The sequence below is a fragment of the Nerophis ophidion genome, linkage group LG10, assembly GCF_033978795.1.
Source record: "Nerophis ophidion isolate RoL-2023_Sa linkage group LG10, RoL_Noph_v1.0, whole genome shotgun sequence".
NCBI classification, from domain to species: Eukaryota; Metazoa; Chordata; class Actinopteri; order Syngnathiformes; family Syngnathidae; genus Nerophis; species Nerophis ophidion.
This window is the reverse complement of record NC_084620.1, coordinates 39,071,382-39,084,550: the sequence shown is the minus strand read 5'-3', so window position 1 is coordinate 39,084,550 and position 13,169 is coordinate 39,071,382. Positions and strand designations below refer to the sequence as shown.

Genomic DNA, 13,169 nt, shown 5'->3' with positions numbered 1-13,169 from the left:
TTGGTTCTGCCGGTCTTTATGCTGCTTGTTGTGATTAGTAACAGGTGCGCTGATTGATGATTGTCTACAGCTTTGCTGGGGACGTGTCCCGGCATGCTGTCAACAGATGTTGACTCTCACTATTATCTTAGTTCTGCCGGTCTTTATGCTGCTTATTGTGATTAGTACCAGGTGTGCTGATTGATGATTGTCTGCAGCTTCGCTGGGGGCGTGTCCCGGCATGCTGTCAAAAGATGTTGACTCTCACTATTATCTTGGTTCTGCCGGTCTTTATGCTGCTTGTTGTGATTAGTACCAGGTGCACTAATTGATGATTGTCTGCAGCTTTACTGGGGGCGATGTTGACTCTCACTATTATGTTAGAGCCACTATGGACTGGACTTCCACAATATTATGTCACACCCACTCGATGTCCATTGCATCCGGTTTTCCCTAGGGGGGGGGGGGGGGTACATTAGCTTTTTTTATTTCGTCGTTTTTAAGAACGACTTTCTCGCGGCGTCCGGCAAACGTGGGAGTCCGCGTATATTCATTGCTAAAATGCAGAACGTCAGCGGCATGGGTGGGTGACGTTTCGCAGACACGTTGACTTGAATAAAAAACAAAAACTGGGTGTTAGGGCTATTCTCCACCAAGTATCTCCTTGCTGGAGGTAATAAACAGGCCAATGACATGTTCTTAGTCCATTATTAGAATGCAACTAACACAGTTGCCTTTCTGTGCACAAACTGAATGTGCACAACACAAATGGATTTATAATGTGTGCTCTGGAGCCATTTCAAAGCTGTAAATGACATTTTATCGCCCGTTGTATTATTTATGCATAAGCCCACCATTATGCTCTCGTGCCTTGTAAATACACACCAATTTGGGTGTGGGCACATAATCACTCGTCTGATTCATTTTTGATAAGTTTAAAGTGTCATTCTTAGTCGCGTGTAATCTCCTGAAGCTCATTACCACCGGAGCACATTTAATCAGGGAGGAGGTGCACAAAGTAAAGGATGGAGTGCAAGCAAAGCAAAAAAAAAGAAGAAAATAGACCAAATGGGGTGTGTACAGAAGAAACCGGGGGTTTTGAGATGGAGGACATGCCCGCAGGCACACAGTAGCTCATTAACTGAACTAATTGATTGATGGATATCCAAACCGCAGCTGAGATTGATTCCGTTCGGCTTTCGATATTTCCAAGCTTGTGTTCATGTTTAATTGCCCGGCGAAGGCTCCTGGTGGTGGTGATGTGACGCTTCGATGTGTTGAGTGGGAGGAAATGTTGATGCAGACGCTTTGTTGGCGTATAATCACACATCTCGCAAACAAGCTACCAAACATCTGTGTGTTATCCCTAGGAGATCCTCCGGTGGGATTCCGTGACGTCCTGCTGCGTGATGGTCCCGAGGGCTTGGCCAAGGCCGTGCGCGCTCACCAAGGCCTCCTGCTGATGGACACCACCTTCAGAGATGCCCACCAGTCCCTCCTGGCCACCAGGGTGCGCACCCACGACTTGAAGCAAATATCGCCCTTTGTCAGCCACAACCTCAGCAACCTGTTCAGCCTGGAGAACTGGGGAGGTATGATACACAACATATGCATGATAACCCCTTTTGGAAGCCTTTGACCTAGCGTACGTGGAAAATCATAATAAATGCCTTGGTATCGGATTGATACCCACATTTATTGGTATCATCCAAAACTAATGTAAAGCATCAAACAACAGAAGAATAAGTGATTATTACATTTTAACAGAAGTGGAATTTGAACATGTTAAAAGAGAAAGTAAGTAAATGTACAAGTAAATTAATAATTCATTTTCTACCGCTTGTCCTTAATAATTATGACAAAATAATAGAATGGAAAATGACGCAATATGTTACTGCATACTTCAGCAGACTAATAAGGTGCCTTTGTTTGCTTACTTACTACTAAAACTAGTACTGTTGTTCTCAACCTTTTTCAGTGATGTACCCCCTGTGAACATTAATTCAAGTACCCCCTATTCAGAGCAAAGCATTTTTGGTTGAAAAAAAGAGATAAACAAGTAAAATACAGCACTATGTCATCAGTTTCTGATTTATTAAATTGTATAACAGTGCAAAATATTGCTCATTAGTAGTGGTCTTTCTTGAACTATTTGGAAAAAAACATAAAAATAACTAAAAAGTTGTTGAAAAATAAAAAAGTCATTCAATTATAAAGTAAAGATTTCTTCACATAGAAGTAAGCATCAACTTAAAGTGCCCTCTTTTTGATTGTAATAGAGATCCAACTGGATTCATTAACTTAATTCTAAACATTTCTTCACAAAAAAATAAATCTTTAACATCAATATTTATGGAACATGTCCACAAAAAAATCTAGCTAGAATGGGAATGAGGAAAGAGAGTAAACTAGTAACATTATCTGTCCATGTAGCTAGTGAATTTGACTTGATAAGAAATCCTAAGTTAAAATGTGTATCTAGTGTTGAGGTGAAATTTTAAGATAGAAATAAGTATTTCATTCTCCAAACAAGCATTATTCAACTTTGAATTATTGCACTAAACATGCCAAGGATGTTGCAGAATCTTTAAACAAGATTTTCTATGTGGGGAAAATACAATAGAAAAAATACAATTATGTGTTATAAAATCAAGATTATGATGTACAAAACCCAAAACTAGTGAAATTGGCACGTTGTGTAAATCGTAAATAAAAACAGAATACAATGATTACCAAATACTTTTCAACCTATATTCAATTAAATAGACTGCAAAGACAAGATATTTAATGTTCGACCTGGAAAACGCTGTTATTTTTTGGAAATATTAGCTCATTTGGAATTTGATGCCTGCAACATGTTTCAAAAATGCTGGCACAAGTAGTAAAACACTGAGAAAGTTGAGGAGTGTTCATCAAACACTTATTTGAAAAAATCCCACAGGTGAACAGGCTAATTGGGAACAGTTTAAGAACAACATTTCAACAGGCTATTGCAAATAATTTAATGATTTCACCATCTATGGTCCGAAATATAATCAAAAGGTTCAGAGAATCTGGAGAAATCACTGCAAGGCCAAAAACGAACATTGAATGCCTGTGACCGTCAATCCCTCAGATAGTACTGCATTATTAACCAACATCAGTGTGTAATGGATATCACCACATGGGCTCAGGAACACTTCAGAAAATGACTGTCAGTAACTACAGTTCGTCGCTACATCTGTAAGTGCAAGTTATTCTCTACTATGCAAAGTGAAAAGCCATTTATCAACAACACCCAAAAACGCCGCCAGCTTTCCTGGGCCCGAGATCATCTAAGATGGACTGATGCAAAGTGGAAAAGAGTTCTGTAGTCTGATGAGTCCACATTTCAAATCGTTTTTTTGGAAACTGTGGACATTATGTACTCCGGAATAAAGAGGGAAAAGAACCATTCGGATTGTTATAGGCGCAAAGTTCAAAAGTCATCCTGTGTGATGGTATGGGGGTGCATTTGTGCCCAAGGCATGGGTAACTTACACATCTGTGAAGGCACCATTAATCCTGAAAGGTACATACAGGTTTGGGAGCAACATTGGCAACACTAAATTGGCCCTAGTGTGTGAATGTGAGTGTGAATGTTGTCTATCTGTGTTGGCCCTGTGTTGAAGTGGCGACTTCCACCCGGATGAAGCTAAGATAGGCTCCAGCACCCCCTGCAACTCCAATAGGGACAAGAGGTAGAAAATGGATGGATGAGATTAGTTGCCATCCAAGCAACGTTATCATGGACGCCCTGCTTATTTCGTCAAGACAATGGCAAGCCACGTGTTACAATAGCGTGGCTTCATAGTAAAAGAGTGTGGGTACTAGACTGGCCTGCCTGTAGTCCAGACCTGTCTCCCATTGAAAATGTGTGGCGCATTATGAAGCCTAAAATACCACAACGGAGACCTCGGACTGTTGAACGACTTAAGCTGTACATCAAGCAAGAATGGTAAAGAATTCCACCAGAAAAGCTTCAAAAATTGGTCTCCTCAGTTCCCAAATGTTTACTGAGTGTTTTAAAGGTAAGGCCATGTAACACAGTAGTAAAAATTCCCCTGTGCCAACTTTTTTGCAATGTGTTGCTGCCATTAAATTCTAAGTTAATGATTATTTGCAAAAAAATGTAGTTCATTAAATATATTGTCTTTGCAGTCTATTCAATTGAATATAAGTTGAAAAGGATTTGCAAATCATTGTATTCTGTTTTTATTTACGAATTACAAAACGTGCCAACTTCACTGGTTTTGAGGTTTTGTAAATTCAACGACTAAAAATAGGTAAAAAACTCTTAAAACTGGGAAATTTCTAGAACATTGTTTCAAACCTTGGTAAGTGGCAAATACGATTAATTCAAGTGCACCATTTAAAAAAAAATCAGTTTGCAGAGCATTCTACTAAACCTTTTGTAACATGCGTTGTATTTCACTGCAGATAGCTTTTATGGATTTGTTTTGTGGGGGTTCGTGCAAAAAATGGAAAGCAGGTCATTGTGATTCTTGTAACACCCGAAATTTGAAAAGATGTTGAGATTCGCATGAAAATTTGCATGATGTGATTTGAGTTGATAAGTCAGAGCGCCCATTGCTGTGCTTTACACATACCCACCTTTATAGGTACTTACCGTGCATTCATGTCAATCAATGGAGAGTTGAGCACGTGACTAATGGCCATTGTTACCCTGACATATTGTCTCGCTATCCTGAGGTCTCAGATAGGGAATATTGCTATCACATGTTTCAGCTGCTTAGAGGCAGAATGAATCATTGAGCAGATTAAGCCATGAAAGCCCTTTGAGGATTAGTCCCTTCCTGATATAGCATTCCTCACCAAGCCGTGGACGATACAGTACATTTCAATTGGGTCACATAACGTATGTCTACGCTTTTGCCGTGACACTCGGCAACTTTTATCTGTGCAGCTCCGAGGCCGGCTACATTCAAACATCATCACTTCCGACGTAGTTATCAGTTATCGCCGGCATGATAGTCCGGGCGCCGCAAGAACAAATCAAGTCATCGGCACAATAAACCGCATCAATACGTCAAGCTATGTTTCGTATTATGGCGCCCCGGCAGTGTTGGAAAAGTCTAGTGATTTATTGTGTTTTAGGCACCAACATTCAAACAAATCATTGGGAAATCTTCCGGACGCCATTCTACCCAATCAACAACAATGTCCGATGATGGAATGAAGTCGAATCATTCCTTCATACCACTTTAAAAGTTGTCCACAGTGTCTTGTTTTCATTGGCCTCCAATGTTGTGTAGATATGAAACCAATGTGTTATTAATAAGAAATATGAATAAACACATTTGCTTTGTCAGTGATAACAAAGCTTGGAAAAATGTGTTACTTTGCTGAGTGATGGAGAAAAAAAAGGAAGCGTCCAACTGAAGTAAGGAACAGTTTGATTGATTGAGACTTCTATTAGCAGATTGCCCAGTACAGTACATATTCAGTACAATTGACCACTAAATGGTAAAACCCGAATCAGTTTTTCAACTTGTTTAAGTCGGGGTCCACGTTAATCAATTCATAATGTACAAATATATACTATCAGCATAATACAGTCATCACACAAGTTAATCATCAGAGTATATACATTGAATTATTTACATTATTTACAGTCCTGGGTTTTAAATCGTTTGGTTGATATCAGCGCTTCAGTCATCAACAATTATATCATCTGAGAAATGGACATTGAAACAGTGTAGGTCTGACTTCGTAGAATACGTACAGCTAGTAGTGGACATAGAGAGATCAGAAAGCATAAGAACAAGTATATACATTTGATTATTTACAATCCGGGGAGGTGGGTTGTGGTGGGGGGAGGGTGTTAGTTTAGGGTTGTAGTTGCCTGGAGGTGTTCTTTTAGTGCAGTTTTGAATACACTTTCTTTTACACCTGTTGGGAGTGCATTCCATATTGATGTGGCATAGAGGAGAATGAGTTAAGACCTTTATTAGATCGGAATCTGAATTTAACGTGGTATGTGGAGCTCCCCCTGGTGTTGTGGTTATGGCAGTCATTTACGTTTTGGAAGTAGTTTGACATGTACTTCGGTATCAGGGAGGTGTAGCAGATTTTATAGACTAGGCCAGGGGTCGGCAACCCGCGGCTCCGGAGGCGCATGCGGCTCTTTGGCCACTCTGATGTGGCTCAGCTGCATAATCGCCAACCCCCCCGATTGTTTCGGGGGGTTTCCGGATTTTGGTGCCTCTCCCGGAGATCACCCGGGGTTAAATTCTCCAATTTTCACTCGGACGACAATATTGAGGGCGTGCCGTGATGGCTTTACTTTTAACGTCCTCTACAACATGTCATCGCGCCCGCCTTTACACCACGCTTTCTGCGTGCTGGCCGGACGCATACAGTTTGCTGCTTCTATCATCACACGCACGAGATTGCAAGGCATACTTGGTCAACAGCCATAGAGGTTACACTGAAGGTTGTGATATAAACAACTTCAACACGCTTACTAATATGCGCCACACTGTGAACCCACACCAAACAAGAATGACAAACACATTTCAGGAGAACATCCTCACAGTAACACAACATAAATGCAACATAACAATTACCCAGAATCCCCTGCATCCGTGACTATTCCAGGCTATATTATACACCCCCACGACCCCCCAACCCCGCCCACCTCAACCGACGCATTGGGGGGTGGGGGGGGGGGGGGTGCTAGCGGTGCTAGCGGGGTGTCAAAATGAAAAAAAATCCATGACATTTAGTGAGAAAATATGAAGTACTTTATTGACACATTTTTTTTGTATGTTCGCCTTGAGTTTGACACCTGTGGCCTACGCGCTTGCATAAGATATTGCTAATGATAGTGGTTGTACTTTTATGGCGCCTTTCTACCCCTTTTTTACGGAACCTAAAGCGCTTTGACGCCAGGATTGCAGGACCTTCGTATTGTGAGGCAGATGCACTAACCCCTCTGCCATCGTGAAGCCTGCATATTGTTCAAATGAAATGAATTCATTATTAATTAAATATATCACATTAGACATTATAGCCTAGCACACATCTTTTATGCACAAAATGTATCTCAACAAAAGCGTGCGTGGGGTTGTTTTTTTTAGCTTTAAATGGTAAGCATATGCAAATGTGTGCTTTAGGCACACTGAATGGCGGCAAAACCCTGCAGAATGTTATTCTAATGACTCACATTCCTCAGCAGCCAGGCGTTCATATTTCTGCGGCAGCCTCTGTGTAACTCAACCGCCATATTTGCACTTCTGCTTCCTATAATACTATTTGCAGGACCAGCCGGGAGTCCTCACTCCCATTGTGCAATTAAACAGAGTTCTGCAGTCAAAGATGAACTCCCTGGCTCAGCACCATCGGCTATCAAAGCTGTAGTAGTTGCTGACGTCAGCTGGAATTCAAGTTATGCGGGGTAGAGTAAACAATTGATAAAAAAAAAGGGGGGGCTTCTCCCGGGGCATTTTTGTTCATCCCAGAGCAGAACCTCATATATTGGCTCCATCTCCGAATGTACGCTGCAAATGAAATTTAATGGTGACACTGTTGGATCAGCACTAAACCACTGGAGGCTTCAATATTGCTGATATGATAAATGGCTATGAGAGTCGCTAATCCAAGAAGGGAAATGAGAGATTCCTATCTTCTTCTTTTTTTTCCCCGTTTCTTTTTTTTTTTTAATTCCCCTCCTCTTCCGGGATCAAAATGAAAGTGCTGGAATGAAAAAAATGATTTGTTAAATACATCCAATAGGTCATATGAGTCTTATAGATTACAAAGTGTGTTTTTGTTTGTGTGTGGAGGTGCTACCTTCGACGTGGCCATGAGGTTCCTGTCCGAGTGTCCGTGGAAGCGACTGCAGGAGCTGAGGGCTTTGATCCCGAACGTTCCGTTCCAGATGCTGCTGAGAGGGGCCAACGCTGTGGGCTACACCAACTACCCTGACAATGCAGTTTTTAAGTGAGTAGCACACCTCAACCTGCTATGGCTTTCTGCACAACATATATATATATATATATATATATATATATATATATATATATATATATATATATATATATATATATATATATATATATATATATATATATATATATGTGTGTGTGTGTGTATATGTATGTATATATATATTTATATATATATATATATATATATATATATATATATATATATATGTGTATATGTATATGTATGTATATATGTATGTGTGGGAAAAATCACAGGACTACTTCATCTCTACAGGACTGTTTCATGAGGGGTTCCCTCAGTCGTCAAAAGATTTCCTGAGAAATCTCCTGACGATTGAGGGAACCCCTCATGAAACAGTTCTGGAGAAATGAAGTAGTCTTGTGATTTTTCATACACATACATATATTGCGCTCTACCACGGTATCGAGCACTTTTCTCTGAATAATCAAATTAAGACATATATATATATATATATATATATATATATATATATATATATATACTGTATATATATATAGACATATATATATATATATATATATATGTATAGACATATATATATATGTATAGATATATATATAGATATATATATGTATATATATATATATATATAAATATATATATATATATATATATATATATATATATATATATCCATTCATCCATTTCCTACCGCTTATTCCCTTTTGGGTCGCGGGGGCGCTGGCGCCTCTCTCAGCTACAATCGGGCGGAAGGCGTGGTACACCCTGGACAAGTCTACATATATATATACATACAGTCATGGTCAATGTCATGGCTGTCTTGAGTTTCCAATAATTTCTACAACTCTTATTTTTTTTGTGATAGAGTGATTGGAGCACATACTTGTTGGTCACAAAAAACATTAATGAGGTTTGGTTCTTTGGTAAATGTATTATGGGTCTACTGAAAATGTGACCAAATCTGCTGGGTCAAAAGTATACAAACAGCAATGTTAATTAAGTTGAAGTTAAAAAATATTCTCTGCAATTGACCCATCATACTTGATCACCCCCTGGGAGGTGAGAAGAGCAGTGGGCAGCAGCCTGTCAATCATTTTTGGTGATTTAACCCCCAATTCCAACACTTGATGCTGAGTGCCAAGCAGGGAGGTAACGGGTCCCATTTTTATAGTCTTTGGCATGACTCGGCCGAGGTTTAAACTCACAACCTACCGATCTCAGGGCGGACACTCTAACCACTAGGCCATATTTGGTTACTTGTCCCTTGGCAAGTTTCACTGCAATAAGGCACTTTTGGTAGCCATCCAGAAGCTTCTGGAAAGCTTCTGGTTGAGTTTTTGACCACTCCTCTTGACAAAATTGGTGCAGTTCATCTAAATGTGTTGGGTTTCTGACATGGACTTGTTTCTTCAGCATTGTCCACACGTTTAACTCAGGACTTTGGAAAGGGCATTCTAAAACCTTAATTTTAGCCTGATTTAGCCATTCTCTTACCACTTTTGATTTGTGTTTGGGGTCATTGTCCTGTTGGAACACCCAACTGCGCCCAAGACCCAACCTCCGGGCTGATGATTTTAGGTTGCCCGGAAGAATTTGGAGGCAATCATCCTTTTTCATTGTCCCATTCACTCTCTGTAAAGCACCAGTTCCATTGGCAGCAAAACAGGCCCAGAGCATAATACTACCACCACCATGCTTGAACGTAGGTATGGTGTTCCTGGGGTTAAAGGCTTCACCTTTTCTCCTCCAAACATATAGCTGGGATTTGTGGCCAAACTGCTCTATTTTTGTTTCATCTGACATCACGTGGACAAAGAGTTGTAGAAATTATTGGAAAGTCAGGACAGCCTTGACATTATGTTCTTTACAAGTGTATGTCATATTTTGACCGCAACTGTATTTTCCGGGGAAAGTATACATATAGAGATATTCATTTTTGAGCAAGATTCATTGAAATTGAAGTGAATGACAACCGATTGTAAACAATCAATGGCACTTTCATTAACCCAGTTAGTAAGATGGGTATTAACAGCACAGAAAATAAACTGTTTAAGTAGCAGAGAATTACAAAACATAAATAAAATAGAAAATGTTCTTTCAACTTAAAATAAAAAACATAGCCGTGCAAAAAATACAAAATGTCTCATACTCAGATAAAAAAAATATTTGCAGAAAGGCACTTTTTAATTCCCAGTTGACGATGGACGATGGACACTTTATTGTGCGGGTTTGATCTTCCTCACTTTGGCATACATTTTTGGTAGCATTTCTCATGCCACATATACCCGGCTTGGCAACTGCGGAACAGGTTTGATTTGTGCTTACATGATAAACAACTCACATGATTGTTTTATCCAGACGCATACATTTGTCCAAATGTGGCCAAGTAGACGCATTGTGGGTCTCCTGGATGTTGTCAACATTGCTAAAAGAAAAATCTAAAGAAGAGAATCTCTCTGCTATCTTCCACTAGTTTTTTAAATATATGGATCACCCGCTTGAACATTTCCTCTTACCTTCTACGACTCTCTCGTCGCCATTTGGGATGTCTGTTGTGATTTCCCTTCCTGCTTCCATGACCCGCCCTATCTTGCCTTCTGATTGGCCTGTCCCTAATGGTTTGCCCTGATCTCAACCAATTGCGACTCATCATAGTAAACAACCAACCAATCATGGATGCTCTCATACATGCAAGCACGACTTTGAAGGAGGAAGGGGCGGGACTTAGTAACCTCTGGAGTCTTGAGTGTTGGAGAAGTAAATTTTATCGTTATTAAGATATTTCCCTAATTCATATCTTGTTTAAAAATATGTCAATACATCTTACAAATTCAATACATCCCCCAGCGCTAGTACATTGTACCTCTGCACTTGTTCATTGTCATAGATGCCATGCATTGCAGACAACGTAACATTAAGAATTGGGACAGGAGGAGACAAACCTTAGCAAAATTAGCATGGCTATGTGAGCTACAATGTTAACATTATAGTCACATTTTAACTACATATATATATATACTGTATATATATATATATATATATATATATATATATATATGTGTGTACATATATATATATATATCTGTATATATATATATTTATATGTATATATATATATATATATATATATATATACATACATGTATATATATGTTTGTGTATATATATGTATATATAATTATATATACAATAAAAAATAAAATATATATATATATATATATATATATGTATGTATGCAGCCAAGTTACAGATTTTTGTCAGAGTGGTATTTAAAAATGTGTAACAAAGCCTTTTAAAAAAAAAAAATTTAATCGTGTTTATTATTCAGGTTTTCTTTGTCCACTGTGTGCATATGAATATTGTCATTCATCCAGCTTACTGTATTCTCAGGCCACTGAATGGATGGCAACCGGAGTAATTGAGTACTATCTTATTGAGTACTCTGCGCTACTTACTCATTCATGTAATCCAGTACTATCTTAAAGCATGAATTGATGACGCCCGCCCGAAAGAGAGGAGAAACAACTTCAAAGACAATCTGAACTGTCCAGTTGTGATTTATTCCCTGTGCTGAGTGTAGTTCACTGTTTATAGTGTGACAAAATATGAAAAAGTGTTTGAAAAAAAAAAAATCAAACGGCACACACACTTTGGAGCAAACCACATGACACACATTTAGAGCAGTGTAGCCCCACAGATAATAAATGTGGCGTCTGCTTTAAGCACTTTTGCAAATAGATTGATTAGTCACCTTCGTGCTTTCGATGACTCACTCCTCACACAAACACACACACACACACACAGTCACAAAGGTGTGCAGATAAATTAGTCGTGGCTTTATGACTAATGCAGCAGCCCACTGACTCTCATTCACACACACGCATGCAAGCACGCACACACACACACACTGTCCCCTGTGATGTTTTTTGTGGTTGCCCCTCCCTCTGCAATAAGATTATTTATCCTCGCTCTTATAGCTCATTTTTATGCTTCCATTCATCTCGCTCTCTCTCTCTTTATGCCGCCATTGAAAATGGGCACCATTACGATTAATGTCTTTGATCCATTTTGCCTCCATCTTCCTCTTCATGTTGTCACTTTTTCCAGATTTTTTATTTATTTATTTATTTTTTGCTTTTGTGGCGCTTGTGAGGCAAATGTGCCAGAGCGCTTTCATGGAGGAGATGGAATCAAAGTGTATTTTTTTGTGTCTAATCCAGGGGTGCCAAACTCATTTTAGATCGGGGGGGCCATATGGATAAAAATGTACTCCCAAGTAGTCTGGACTGGTAAAATCACGACACGATAACTTAATAATAAAGACAAATTCAGATGTTTTCTTTGTTTAAAAATAGAACAATCACATTCTGAAAATGCACAAATCATAATGTTGTTGTTTTTTGTTTTTTTTACACTTTCATGTTGCAGTTAATATAGTCTATCTTCATTTGTCGTTATTTATACTTTCTGAAGAAATTATGTGATAATGTTCATCAGTCAACTCATTGGTTTTAATTTTCAATCTATCAAGATACAAAATTAATATCACAATCAAGTTACAGGATGTTAGTTTTGAATAGGGATGATGTTTGAAACAGGTTCTCCTGATTGTTTGACAAAAAAGAATTGATTCCCGTTATCGAAGCCACTATACCATATTTTTGCGACCATAGGGCACACCGTACTAAAAGGCCACCTGTCAGTTACGGGTGCTGTTTCTTTTTTTAACGCATTATTAAGGCGCAGAATATTTTTGAGCGCAGGCCCGGTTAAACATACGCCAGCTTAAAACATACACAAGCATGCATGGACGCTGTTTAGATAAGGCACCGGGAGCAAAGCTGAGTTCGGTTGTACTTTATTGAAGAATTTATCAATGTACTCACATTATCTTTTAATCAATATTCAGCCACAAATCCATCAAAGTCCGCAATGAACAGCTGAGCAAATTCTGCGTCAAACATGGCAGATTCCCTCTCCTCGTTTTCAAAGTCAGTCTCGTTGTCCGTTAGCATAGCAAGCTAGCATAACAGTAAAAGTCGACTTCTCTTGCCTTGTTGTGCGTATCGATTTGCTACCGTGCTGGTCCCCTTCTTCTCCAGAGTGCTTCACTGGGATGTCGAAATTGAGCGTCCATCCATCCATCCATCCATCCATCTTCTTCCGCTTATCCGAGGTCCCAGTCTAAGCAGGGAAGCCCAGACTTCCCTCTCTCC

At 39.2% G+C, this 13,169-nt stretch overlaps 1 protein-coding gene across 1 annotated transcript in view; it reads left to right on the top strand.

Moving 5' to 3' along the window:
- Positions 1-13,169, top strand: part of LOC133560789 (pyruvate carboxylase, mitochondrial-like) — a 692,938-nt gene that overhangs the window by 575,536 nt on the left and 104,233 nt on the right. The window contains exons 15-16 of the mRNA XM_061913719.1: positions 1,350-1,571; positions 7,806-7,962. Of these exons, the coding sequence (XP_061769703.1) occupies positions 1,350-1,571; positions 7,806-7,962 (379 nt within the window). The remainder of the gene's footprint in view (positions 1-1,349; positions 1,572-7,805; positions 7,963-13,169) is intronic.